Genomic DNA, 13,203 nt, shown 5'->3' on the forward strand with positions numbered 1-13,203 from the left:
GGGATATTTTTTGTTTCAAGATAATTGGATTTTAGAATTCAGCCTACACTGGAAATTTAGTTTAATTCTTTAAAACCAAAAAGGTTTAAAATTTCCTGGCTGCTTCTTTTTATACAGGAAGGGAGCCTGAAACCACTAGGTTTCAAAATGTCAGCTTTGATCATTTCTCAGATGTCTAAAAAATTAGAAAATGCTATAAAATGTAGTAACTGAATTAGTGCAGGGTTAAGCGATGTTATTTACTTTATATAAATGTAGCAAATAGTTTAGCTGATATTAATCCAAAAGCATTCCTTAATTTGTTTACTACTGATTTTAAAAAAATAATCTCTTAGTATTTACTCATTTAGATACAGTATTTGGAAAGGTTTGCCAAGTGTAGATCATGGCAATGTTTTTCTCTTACCAACTGCTATTCCTTATCTGGTGCTTGTACTATAACATTGTCTGGGGGCTCAAGATGACACTGAAGCCAAATGGTGCTGTGGGCTGGATCAGCAACTTTTGCCAAGAGGCTTTTCTGGCCTAGAGGATTTTCAGGCAGGAAAGCTCAGACAGAGGAATTCTGGCTTGCACAGCACTTGTGGCTCTGCATGTGGAATAGATGTCAGCATCGGGCTTGGGCTGCTGATGCGAGTGTGAAGTCAGGCACAGACTGGAGTACGAGTTAATAATGGTCATGTAGATGTAGCTGCAGTTGGCCATACAGCTTTTGTTTTCCTTAGTGCTGTTAAGAGAAACTAGGTTTCTTGGGTACTTTTGGAAGCTGCAAATCCATGGATTTGGAATGGTGTGTTGGGATAAGGAGATAGGAATGATCTGGTGGAGTAGGCAAGGGGGTAGCCTGAACAGGCCAGCTTTCACACTCCTGCCGTGCTGTCTGAATGAGCTAACTCGATTGAAGACTGAGATTTTCAGATTTTCATGTTGTCCCTCCATGCAGTCACTGGGGCCCTGTTTGCTAGCTGGAAGCAGCGGCTGCATTCTGCTCTTGCTAACATTGAAAACCCTCATAGGAGGACCTGAAGTTTCTGCCACCATTATTTAAAATGCCATCATATCAGCTTTCTTGCTTTTGGAAGAATGATCTTAACTGATTTGGTGCTTAAAGCCCCTCCAGAGTGTAGCCCTGTGGTGACTGTCCTGGCGGAGCTTGGCCCCTTGCCTGTGGCTGCTGCTGTGGTGGCCCGAGCTGAGCTGGGCTCTGCTGCCACGTAAAGGCTGCAGTGCAGTACAGCAGCAGCTGCTGGGGCCCTGCCAGCTGACAGAGCCCGTGGGCAACTGGGCAGCTCCTTGGGATCAGAAATGGTTTTCTTGGTCACCATCGATCTCCCCCAGCTCCTTGTTTCCCAGCCGGTCATGGTTTGCCAGAGAGCATGGGGGTTCCCTCAACTCTCCCTCAGACACCTTCAGCACCTTTCTGGAGAATAAGTGTGTTATCCTCCCTCAGCTGGGTGATCAACACACAGGGAAGTGAAACATCAGGTCCTTTCCAACTTTGCTTCCAAAAGGACACCCTGTGGCCTTTAGATTAGGCCAAAGCAAGAAGCTTGAGTTCTCCATCCCAATGGTGAAAACCAGAGCACCTTCTTCTGTGCCAGGACCTGGCTATTACTGTTTCCACACTTGTCAGAAGTAAAAACCCACCTAAACCCAGAATGGATAACAAAAAAATGTACACTGATAAAATTGAAAAACTAAAATAAGAGCAACATTAATTGCTAGGGAATGTGGTGTAATATATTCAAAGGCACATGGATGTGTTAGGAATGAGATAGTGTCTCTATGATTTCTACTGCACCAGAATTCTCCTCTGATGAGATAAGGCTGGGACAAATGGGTTGGGCCAAGGTTATTAAGTCTCTTTTTTCTCATGAGCTTTGTAATAGGCCTTAAAGATGACCAGAGCATTGTCTGGAGCAGTGTAATACTTAAGAAAAGTGAGACCAATGAATTCTAAAAACTGAGTTTTCCAGATGCCAGGAATTATGTGGGAAGTAGCAACATAAGTGAAATTGTGCTGTCTCTGTGTCTGGGGGTTCATGGTCTTCTAGAAGCAAGACCAGCAAATGAGAGCACATGCACTGCATGGACTCAGTGGACAGGTTTTAAAAGGCATAGGTGAGCACAGAGCTGGGAGCTGAGAAATGGAGTGTTTTGAGAAACACCATTTGTGGAATCAACATCTCTCAGCTGATAGCATGGAGGAAGGGTACGGCCTGTAGGGTGGTTGTGGTACCTGCACTCCCAGCTGGGATAGTACCTCCCTTCTGACACTCTTCTGGTGATTATTTCCCCCCCATAATTTAGGTAGTGGAGATGAGAAATAAAAAAATTGGTCTGGTACACCATCCTTGGAGAGCTGCCAGCCGCTGCCCCAGAGATCGCACCACTGCAGGGAACAGCCCAATTTTCAAGTGTACTCAGCACTTCTTTTAAAAGACATCTTAATATAGGAGGCAATTGGAGGTGCTGCCAAAAGTACACCTTTCAGAGCTCAAACTCCTGAGCCACCTCTCCCACACTGGTGTTCAAAGGGGAAGAGAGAACAATTTATACTGAGGGTGAAATTGTTTAACTTCAGAACAAATCATCCCAGGCCAGGTTTGAGGGTCATTTGAAATATGGCAGTTAGGAAGGAGAGAACATTCCCTGTAAACCCAAGTCCTAGAGATGCTGGCACCAGACCTTTGGTAGCTGAGCTGCTCTGCTCCAGGAGCTTCAGTACCTGCCTCACCATGTATTTGTTCTCATTTACCATGAGGTGTGTGCATGAACCCTAACAAAGGTTGGTGACATTTTGTGTTTTTACAGCTTACCTCATGGTGATTTGAAAATACATAGGTAATGTATATTTTGTGGTTTTGAAAGGACATTCAAAACCTTGCTCTGCAATCCTGCCAGAACCAATAAAAAATTACACTATGATACTATGAGAGTTGTGCATGCTGAAGGATGAAATGGGAAGATGGGAAGTATCATTTTTAATGAACCCTCATAATTTAGCATTTTTCCAAAGAATAAGGAGAAAGAAAAGATGTTTAATGTGCTATGTAATAGAATGGGACTGCACAGAAATGTTCATGTGACTGATCATAAAACAAATAATATTTTAACTCTAAATGTGAGTGAGGGTTACTTGTAGAAGTTAATTTGAAATCATTAACCTGGCTGTAAACAGACTTATTTAGAAATTAATTAATCTCCTGTCTGATTTAGCTTGCTTACAAGTTGCATACAACTCAATTAAGACAAAAAAGAAGTTGAAGAAAAATGCTAGCAAATATGTAATTTATATGACCACATCCTTTCTTTTGACCCAGCAGAAAAAGTTTGTGAGGATAAATATAGAACCCTTGAGAAAAATTATTTGAGGATCTCCAGAGGGAAAGAAATATGGAGACAGTTTAGTTCAGATTCCATAGTAAGGGGGCCTGAGATGAGGTCACTGTGTGAAGCTGACTTCCAGATTGCATTACAAATGGGAAAATAAATAAATGGAGGGATGGAAATTATTAGTGGGAGACCTGCACATTGGGGTTTTGTTTCACTTATGAGTGAGTAGAGTTAATACAATTTTAAAACTCAGAGTTTTGAGAAAAACATTTTAAAATTAACTTTATAATAATACCTGAAGAATCCAAATTAAAGCAAAAACTATACATTTCAGCAAAACCAGCAGTGGAGTCAGAGAGAGTTCAATCTGTTGTTTTTGTGTTCTCTGTTTCCAGCATGTGAGCTCTGTATTTTGCAGCCTGCCCATACAGCTTTCCCAGCCACGTGTTCAGCTTCTCTCTTCCTTCTACCCAGAATTATGGATTACTGCTGTGCCATCCAAAGTGGGAGATGACAGCCGTGCTTCTCTTCCTTGGAGTTTAGCTTTCTGACCGCATGAGAACATGCCAAGTATCTGGTTTGTGCATGTGTGCAGCAGGTGGGGATGGAAGATGCTCAGGAGGTGCCCAGCATCGGCTGAAGGATGCACAGCCTTTTGTGGAGTGCATGGAGCAGCTTCCTGCACCAGTGGGGCTTATTGGCTGCAGCATCCTTGAAAAGCCAAGCCTTTTCCAGCACATTCATGGCAGTGCACATCTTTTCTAAACCACTGAGTTTTAACTCCCAAAAATGGTACAGATCAACAAAATTCAGCCTCAAATTCATGAAGAGACAGCAGAAGTTTCCCTTGCATGTCTATGTATTCCCAGTTCCCAGTAAAGCCAGAGGTCTAGTATATAGAGCTTAAATATCCCACAGATTGAAACTTGCACACATAAGTTGTTTTATGGAAGGTAAGCAACAGTTTATTTCTGTTAGTAACCTCCACAGCCCTCCTATAAATGAGAGTTATCTTAGACCAGCTGTTCTTGCATTCAATTGTGTGTTGACTGTTGTGAGTGCCATATTTCAGAATTAATAGCACACCTGCTACCAGACAGAGAGAAATTAGGTGTCACACTGTTTGGGCCACGTGCTTTCCTATCTTAATACTCAGAGAGATTGTGTATTCTGAAACTGCTTCATTATAGCATCACCCCCAGCAAAGATCTGTTATTATTAGGAGTCACTTTCACATTCCCAGGGGTGAGATGATTTTCAAGGGATTGATCTGTGTTGGATGAATACAGCAATTTTTATGAAATCACTTGTCCTGTGTCTGCCTGAAAATAACTCAGCACTGTCAGTCCAGGACAACCAAAAGATAAAACCCAACTGTAAGCTGTTCTGATGTTAGCACATTTACCATGTTTCACCCTATTTAATATGTCCTGATAGCATTTCCAATAAATGTAGCTACCAAGTTATCTCTGTTCAGAGTATTTACAGGCCACTTATTAAGAAATGAATTCTCCATGTATCCTTTGTTTCCATGGTAGCTCTAACAAAGGTCTGATTAAACTCAGAAGCAACTTTTGTGCTTTCAACCACTAGTTTCCTGTAAGACAGCAATTAACCTTCTCTGTGTATAATTACTTAGCATACAGTTGCTATACTTATTGTTGTCTTATCCAGAATTTTCAGCCAAAATTCACCTTTGATAATGCTATTTTCATATAGTATCATCTATTTCCCTGTAATAGCTAGGAATTGTTTTGATTATTCTGTTGTACTGTGTTAATGCAGCAGAAAATGCCCTTCTTCCTTTGCCTCCTCTGTCTGTTCTTCCAGCTGCTTTCCTTGATGCCATCCCAGATGCTTGCTTCCCCATGACAGAGATTTATTTGTGGTTTTACTTATTTGTTAAATGTCTGACTTCAGGGCTGATCCTCTACTGCAATATAGACAAGACATAACTATGTATTATATGCACCTAAATAACCTCTAATTAAAAATCCTTTGGCATTCTCAACTCATTAGAGCAGACCATCAGCCTTCTTGATCTTAATAATCTGCCATTCTCTGAGTGAGTTAGCTGTGTTTGAGGGTTATCTTCTAACAAGCAAGGAGTCTAAACCTTCTCAGTCCTTAGGCCTGTCTTACTCCCAGTAGTGTCATCCATCACGTTACCAGGAATTGGCTACTAATGCAAAGGAATAAAGGTTGTTTCCAGTGGCTAGCTCAAAACAAGGGGGGAAAAAAAAATGACAAAAAGAGCTCAGGGGAGAGGAATGAGAGGAATTACATGAGGCAGAAGGAAGACACAGAAGAGATGGATGAATTCAGATCACATCTAGGTTTGTCTCCAGGCAGTTTTATTCTTCTAAGGATACATCCCCTGAAAGGAGGGATGGAAGAAGAACCATTACTTCACAACAGGCAAACCAGGCTGCAGAAGCTGGTACGGACTCTGTTAGGTAGTTCTGCATCTGTACAGAAAAAAATTAGGCAACAGCTTGTTTTTTCATATTTGTGTTTCTTAAACAGCTGGTGATTGCATATGAAGGCTTTATAATTCCTGGAAAACTGAAAATGTGAGCAAAACCAGAAGAAGGAATATATTTTAGCAGAAACAGATTCTAAAATCTTGATTCTAGCGATGTACAACTCCCATCTACGGCCAGTCTAATTTCTTGTCTTAAAAAGAGACAGGGCTGCATGGTAAATGAGATGTAGGAGAGCTACTTGACACACCACTGCAAGACCTGATTTAAGTACAAAGGAGATAATGTTTTTCTTTTGTGTGCTGAGGCATTTTATGCAAGGGCTGAGAGGAACAGTTTTATAATGTGGAATTTTTTTAGTGTCGCTGTTGCTTGCTGTGGGAGGAGCACCCTGTTCTGTGATCCATGCAGAACTAATACCCAGATCCCTCTCTGAGGAGTTACTGCTTTACTTACAGTATTTTGAGTGTTTGACATGCCTGTGGAGCAAATGCAGCTAATATTGAATAAAGGAAGCTGCTGAGGCAAGTTAAACTTACGCAGAGAAAAAACCCTAATAAGCCCTCTGCCTTGAGGAACAATGCAACTGTAATTTGTTGAATAGGTTTTTGTTCTTTTGAAAAAGAAGATCTGAAGAAAAAGGAGCAAGTTCATTCTGCTAAAATCTGCAAAGGTCTTCAGGAGGACTTGGAATTTGCAGCACATTTCGGATGTCTCAGTTGCAATTCAGAGCTTTAAAGGACACTCTCTGGCCCAAGTAAGGAATGGGGTATAAGGGATAAGGTGAGTCAGGATAATGCTGCATGCCAGATGAGAATGCACTCTTTGGAAGAGAGCTCTTCTAGCAGCTGTAGAGAAATACAAGATGCTGCAGCAGGGCTCCATATGTGGAGCAGGAAATGGCTGGCCTTGTTCATCACACAGCAATTGTTCTTTGCTTCGGGAAAAGAAGACTGATTTGCTTGTGGAGACAGCTGAGCCTAGATGGATCATACATACTGTCTTCCCCAAAGGAAATGACTAGGAGAGGGCAGCTTGTCATAGAGGGAGGTCTCCACTTGTTCTAAGTATGCATGTATTTGTGCAAGGAGGAGAGAAAGTATGTTCTCCAAAAAAGGCTTCATGAAAACTTTCAAAGAAACTTGTAATATCCCAGAGCCAGTTAAAACCATCCAGCTCGACTGCTGACTAAATCAAAATTTATAGTGTTCCCCACAAAAAAGATTTTAGGTCATCAACAGTATATGGAATAAATGGTTGAAGAACACTGTGAAAAAGGAGTCAAAAGTATCAGCAGTTTGAAACTAACAGTGCTTATTTCTGTATTTCTGGGCATTACTATTTGACCTTTGGCCACTGCCCACCTATCAGCAGTTAATACAGCTATCTCCCTAACATCTTCTCTCACTCAGTTACCCTGTTTGAGAAAGGTGTCCATATCAAGCTGCTTCTGTGCAGTAATGTCTGTTTTAGTGGGGTTGACTTTTTTTCCTAAGCCTTTCCAGTTAAGCCAGGAGTACACCATTGTGCCAAGTTATGAGATAAACCAGATGAAAGGAGTGACTGCACTAAGCAGAGCACCTCCCAGGAAGGCTGGACAATTCATCCTGCTAATGGCATGAGGAATTTGCAACAGTTGAGTTTCTGGTTATGGAGCTCATTGGCCAAAGCCATAGGTCATCACTCTGGAAGTCTGAACTTGCAGATCCTCATAAAACTGTGCCAGTTTTAATTTCTCTGCCCTTTGTTTTGAGGCCTCATCACTTGTATAATAACAGATCATTAGCTCTTTGAAAGGAAACTTTCTCTCTACCACCTGCTTGTTTTTACAGTTCCACTTCCTTTCTATTTCACTTACTGACTTTATTCCCAAAAGCATGCTTGCCCTTTCTATCCTGTCATAGAAAGTAAAGGAAGAGAATAAACAAGTAAAAATGCTTGAATGCAACAGGGAAAAGACTGGGGACAGAGCTGTTGTGTCTGCGGTTTGCAGCCCATAAGAAATATGTCAGGTTGAATGCTGAGCACCAGGTTGATTGGTGTTAAACAACAAGCACAAGTTAAAAAGTGAGCTTTCCCAAGCTTGTTGCTTTGCTCTTTCCCATTTATTGATTCTTTGAGTACAGACACACAAATTGGGTTCAATGTGTGCTTGGCCAAGATAAAACAGTGGAGGACAATAGCAGATAAGTCACTAAGCCTTAGTTCCTACTGCTGTAGAGAGAGGTAATGATATTTTATTCTATGCTCTAGATTTTCTGTTAAGACATTCTTGTGGAAAAGGCAGGTGGGAAGAGTAAAATTATATTTTTACATATAGGAAAAAGGTCAGGACCTGGAGTCATTTTATCAGCTATAACACTGTAGTTAAAATGTCACATGAAAGAACATTTTGCCTAAAAGCATGATTTTTCCACTTAGAGATTGGACTTTCTCAGAAGGCTTGAGTGCAATTACATCAAATATATTATTTCTGTTTGAAACTGTATCAGAAGTTTATAGTAGGTGAGAAATTACAGCAAGCAACAGTAGACCGAAGAAGTGTTCTTTTCATGATGTTTTTTTTAATGCAGGCATTTCTGTGTGTTGTTTCTGGACCAAGTTTTCATACTTGAACCTTTTTTTTTTCAGGAAAAATTAATTAGAAATCTGTGTTTTCTAGCAGTATTCAATCATAGTATGATGAATTCAGTTAGTATGAGCATTCCAGGGTAGCTTGAGACGGAATTCAGACACTTTTGTCAGACCTGTAACACAGGGGCATCAACCTACCAGAGATGGCTTGAAATTCTAATGTGATGTTCCTGATGATGCTGTGTGTGATGTGTGTAGAATACAAACTGCTTTGTGATGAGGGGATTTGGGGGGGATAGCATTTTCCTGTCCCAAAGGAACTTGGATATGTCTTTGCACTTTGTCCTAACGTGCATCACAAATGTGTTTTCCTTTCTTACAAGAACAAGGAGGATCCAGTTCCTCTTGTATAAATTCTTGTTGCAAATCTCCTTGTATTTTTTCAGTAGCTGTTAGGGACAGCTTTGAGGAAGCAGTAAATTACATACAGTATAATGGACACCCATCTTTGACCAAGGTAAACAGAAAGAGCTACCACACTCCTGTTTAAATTCATGAGAAGCAGATTACCAGGGATAGTGGTGATGAATATATGTTTCAACTTGGATTTAAATCCATGCTTCACAGAAGTACAATAAAAGATTATTAGTTGCATTTTGGTTAACATTCCTTGTGCTACATAAGCAAAGTTGGTTTGTAGACCAGAAAAGCAAAGCTAAAACCTAGAGAAAAGCAAAGTATGTGTATGCAGAATGCATGTCTGAAGCTGATATTTGTTGGGAACTAACCTCATTACTGTTTCTTTCTTGCTGTGGTTGCAGGGTAGATACTGTAATCCATGAGTTGCTCTCAAGTGTAATTCTGAAGTATCAGTCTAGCTTTCCCCCACCTCTCTGATTTCTCAGTACATTGGGTCTTGGTCTCGAGGCATGAAGGGCTTGAAGGCTGTTCATTAGTGTAGCCAAGTCCCACTCTGTACAATACTGTCAGACAGATTAAGAGCATCTTCAAAACCCACCAATAGGCTTTCATTCAAAAGACCATAGAATCTATATAGGTTGTTATTCATGCTTTACCTAATCCTTAGCCATTCTTTATATGCCTAGAGAAATTTTGTTTAGCCAAGAGTTTTATTCCTGAGAGAGAACATTGTGAAAAGATTTTTCACCCAAGCTTGACTGTTTATGCTGCATTTTATTCCTCTCACCCTAAAACCCTGTAAACTCTTGTTGATGGTCCCTGGATCATCTCTGGATTATCTGTCCTCAGCATTTTCTAGACATGTGTCCCGGGGTTTTTGGTAGCTTCCATAGTCTGAGTAATGCCTTCTAAATATTTGAGCTTGCAGGCTGGGCTGGGAGCAGGTGTGCATGTTCCTTCTTCCCAGTCAGCTTCCCTCTTGTTTATTCAGAGTTTCTTGTCTTTAACATTGTTTATCTTTCCTGTGAGGTTTTGCATTTGTTTCCTTTTAGCAATCTATAGTGTGGTTTATTCCATTACAAATAAACGTATCAAGAATGTGCCTTATTGAGAAAACAATTAAATTCCTAGACTCCTGTGGACTCATTTGAAAATTAAAACCCTGCAGAGTGTTTTTAATTAAGCTGATGAGTCGACTTTCTTATATCAAAACAACATCAAAAAAGAAATCAAAGAATTCACAAGTTCTGATTCAGTGTCCAGCTGTCACTAAGCATTTCAATGATTTTCTGTCAGCTGTCCTCCTTTAAAAAATTTTTTCAGAATTTCTTTTCCCTCCTGACACAGTTAAAAAACAATCCTATGTACAATAATTATGAATAGTCCTTCCTGTGTTGATCAGCAAAATTTATTTTCTTCCAAAATTTTTTATTTTTCCAAAAATTGCTGTAGAGTGTTGGTTTGTTGAGTTTTTGTAAAGGGAAAGCTCTTTTTTTTTACTACTTGATATCTAATTGGCATTCTTTGAAGGAAAACCAAGAATTTCCCCTGTTTAACAGATAAGAAACTATTAGGTAGCATGTTCAGTCCTGTGTACCTTATTGACACTGGTGTGAAGCGAGCAGGTAGGAATTTATCTTGGGGTCATGCTGTTAGGTAAGACTTACATTGTTTATTTTCATAGTCTGATACCTTTCCCATAAATTTTCTGATACTTTTCACATAAAATTTTCATCAGTTTATAATTATAAGAAAGACCTTAAACTTTCTGCTTAAAAATAATGACTTGACAGGAGAGAAATTGCTCTCTGGGTTGATGATAACATTGGTCTTCCTTAATTTTGGTCCATCAGCTGCATGGCTCTTTTATCTTTTGAAAATGGTTTTCTAGTTTTGCTGTTTGCTTTTCTTTGCTGATATTCTCATCCTCTTCATGATTTAAAACAAAAGAAAAGAAAACAACTCACAGAAGCAGCTGTTAATGTTCTTTTTCTTACTCTTCCCTGTTGTACTTCTACTGAGAGGTGCTTAAACCCTGGCAGAAGATAGGAAACACCATTATTGGAAATGAGACACTGCAGCTTATCAGCAGTTTATCAGCTAATGCTTCTAGTCCTTCCAGGTTGTTACACACAAATTACTTACATAAATCTGATTCAACCAACACTTCTTTAAATAAGGATATATATATATGTATATATACATACACTCTTGCCTTTCCTGTTGCTTTTCTTGGGGCACATTGCCTGTTCAAAGCTGCCACCACGTCCGTAGGGAGTAGGATAATGACAGCATGCTGCCAGCCCAGCCTGTGAGGGTGGTCTTTGGTCTTCCAGGAGATGCAGCAGAAGTGGGATCACTCTGGATTGGACCTGATTCACTGTGCTCCTGATCCACAAATGGGAACAACTAAACTATGCACACAAAGTGCTGTGTTTTCTACAGCTGACCAGTAGCAACTGTTTAAAAGGCAAGATGTCAGATGTTATATGCCAATATATGCCAACTTCTTTACACACACGGATCTCCTGCTGGCTGCCATGTCTTTTGCATATATTTACCCCATGTGAGTCTTGTCCCAAATCCATAGAAATATGCAGACAATCAGTACAAGGTAGTAAACTAAAGGCAGACTTATTTCAATATGTAGTTATGGTAGTAATTAAAAAATGAGCAAATAACAAAGTCATTACCAAAAAGACACAACTTTTAGACATGATAAATGGCCTTTTTCAAATTTTGAGAGGCAGGCAGCTATAAATACTGGGAAAGATAGAGAAGCTGTTCAGCTCCCCAAGGAGAAGGGATCTGTTTGGTACTGTGGAGTGGGCTGGTGTGAGCTGTGTGCAGCACCTGCCTGCAAAGCACCAGATCTGTGCTTAGGGTGTTTTTTTTCCTCATTCCACCTCAGGCCAGCCCTACATAGTACTTATTTTTCTGTGAATAATGCCAAGTGACAGTGCCAGGAAAAGGATTTGGGAATGAGGGACCTGTTGCCATTTCTGTTGAGGCATTTTACATTCCTTTTGCCCTTCAAGCAAATGTTCCTGTTCTCTTACTCTGTGTGACTTTTGTGTAAATTGGAAACTTTATCCATTTAAAAAATGGACAATGTTAATACACCACAGTTCCACTGAAAACAGCAATGGTCACTGAAGTAGCAGCTCCTGGTTGAACAGAGGTTTGCTCTGGGGAAGTGATGTTCTTGCTCTTCAAATAGTGCAGCAGTGTTCTGGGAATATCATACAGCTCAAAGGGCTTGTTTGTTAGTACAGCACTTTTCACTGTAGCTGCTTTTTCTACAGTGAGGAGATCTGCAGTTCCTCTGAGATCCTGCGTGTTCTTGGCCTCCCATCATGGGATGTGCCTTGTCAGTCCAGCTGGCACATGCACGAGTCTGTGCCAGGTGTGCTGGATGCACAGGGAACAGCTCCTTTCTGTCTAACTCTGGCTTCAAACCTCTTTCCTTCCAGATGTCCACACAGAAGCAGTGCAGGCAGCCCTTGCTAAACATAAAGAAAGGAAAATGGCAGTCCCCATGCCCTCAAAACGACGTTCATTGGTGGTGCAAACATCAATGGATGCCTACACACCTCCAGGTGAGTATCTTTCTATTTTTATGAGACTTTTAAAAGTGGTTCTTTGTGCTGCTATGAACTGCAAATCTGTCAGCATAGATAGTAATGGAAATGTCATTTGATGCACACTGAGCTTAACTGAGGTATGTTTGAAGGGAAGGTGAACTGAGTAGTGGAAAAGTCAACAGGGACAGTTCACATGATTGCTTTGCCCTTGGTGATAACTTAGCTGGCACTGGTCCTTTTGGACTTACAAGGACCTAGGTATGGCCAGCTTGTCATATTTTATGGTAGTCTAAGTTTCTTTCAGTTTTCTTGTTTATTCCATAACAATGTAATATAACGTTGTCTTAGCATTTAGTTGTGCCATTCCTTTTCAAGTTTATCTGCTCTTTTATCTACTAGACTGTGAAAATACCCCATATCTCTTGCTTCTCATGCTCACTGAGTCCAGCTGAGACCGCCATTCCACTGAAGATTGAACTTTGTACAATTGGAAAAGTGTCTCACAGACTTTGTGGAGTGAGCTTGGGAAAGTTTTTTTTTATATCCTCTGCTGGCTGGAGATGTTCAGAAGATTCTGTGTTTAATATTGTAAAGGAAGACTTTAATTATCTTTTTTTTTGTGCAGTAAGACACATGCCATGACCTTAGAGCAGGTGAGGTGCATAGCTAGCAACTGACTTGTTTCAGGGCTTTCAGTACTGTACCTTTCTCATTATGTTTGCCTACCTTCCTGAGATTTTCTTAATGGCACTTTCTTGAGATTTTTGATATGAATATGAGTTATTTCTATTAAGAAAACCCTGGAG

At 40.3% G+C, this 13,203-nt stretch overlaps 1 protein-coding gene across 6 annotated transcripts in view; it reads left to right on the top strand.

Moving 5' to 3' along the window:
• DIP2C (DIP2 acetate--CoA ligase C (putative)) overlaps positions 1-13,203 on the top strand; it is a 308,220-nt gene that overhangs the window by 181,484 nt on the left and 113,533 nt on the right. For all 6 annotated transcript variants that reach the window (XM_014257423.2, XM_005528520.3, XM_088053095.1 and 3 more), the window contains one exon: positions 12,287-12,412. In XM_014257423.2, coding sequence (XP_014112898.1) covers positions 12,287-12,412 — 126 coding nt within the window. The remainder of the gene's footprint in view (positions 1-12,286; positions 12,413-13,203) is intronic.

Source organism: Pseudopodoces humilis, chromosome 1, assembly GCF_049639895.1.
Source record: "Pseudopodoces humilis isolate 2021_Gansu_Grassland_sample_001 chromosome 1, ASM4963989v1, whole genome shotgun sequence".
Taxonomy (NCBI): Eukaryota; Metazoa; Chordata; class Aves; order Passeriformes; family Paridae; genus Pseudopodoces; species Pseudopodoces humilis.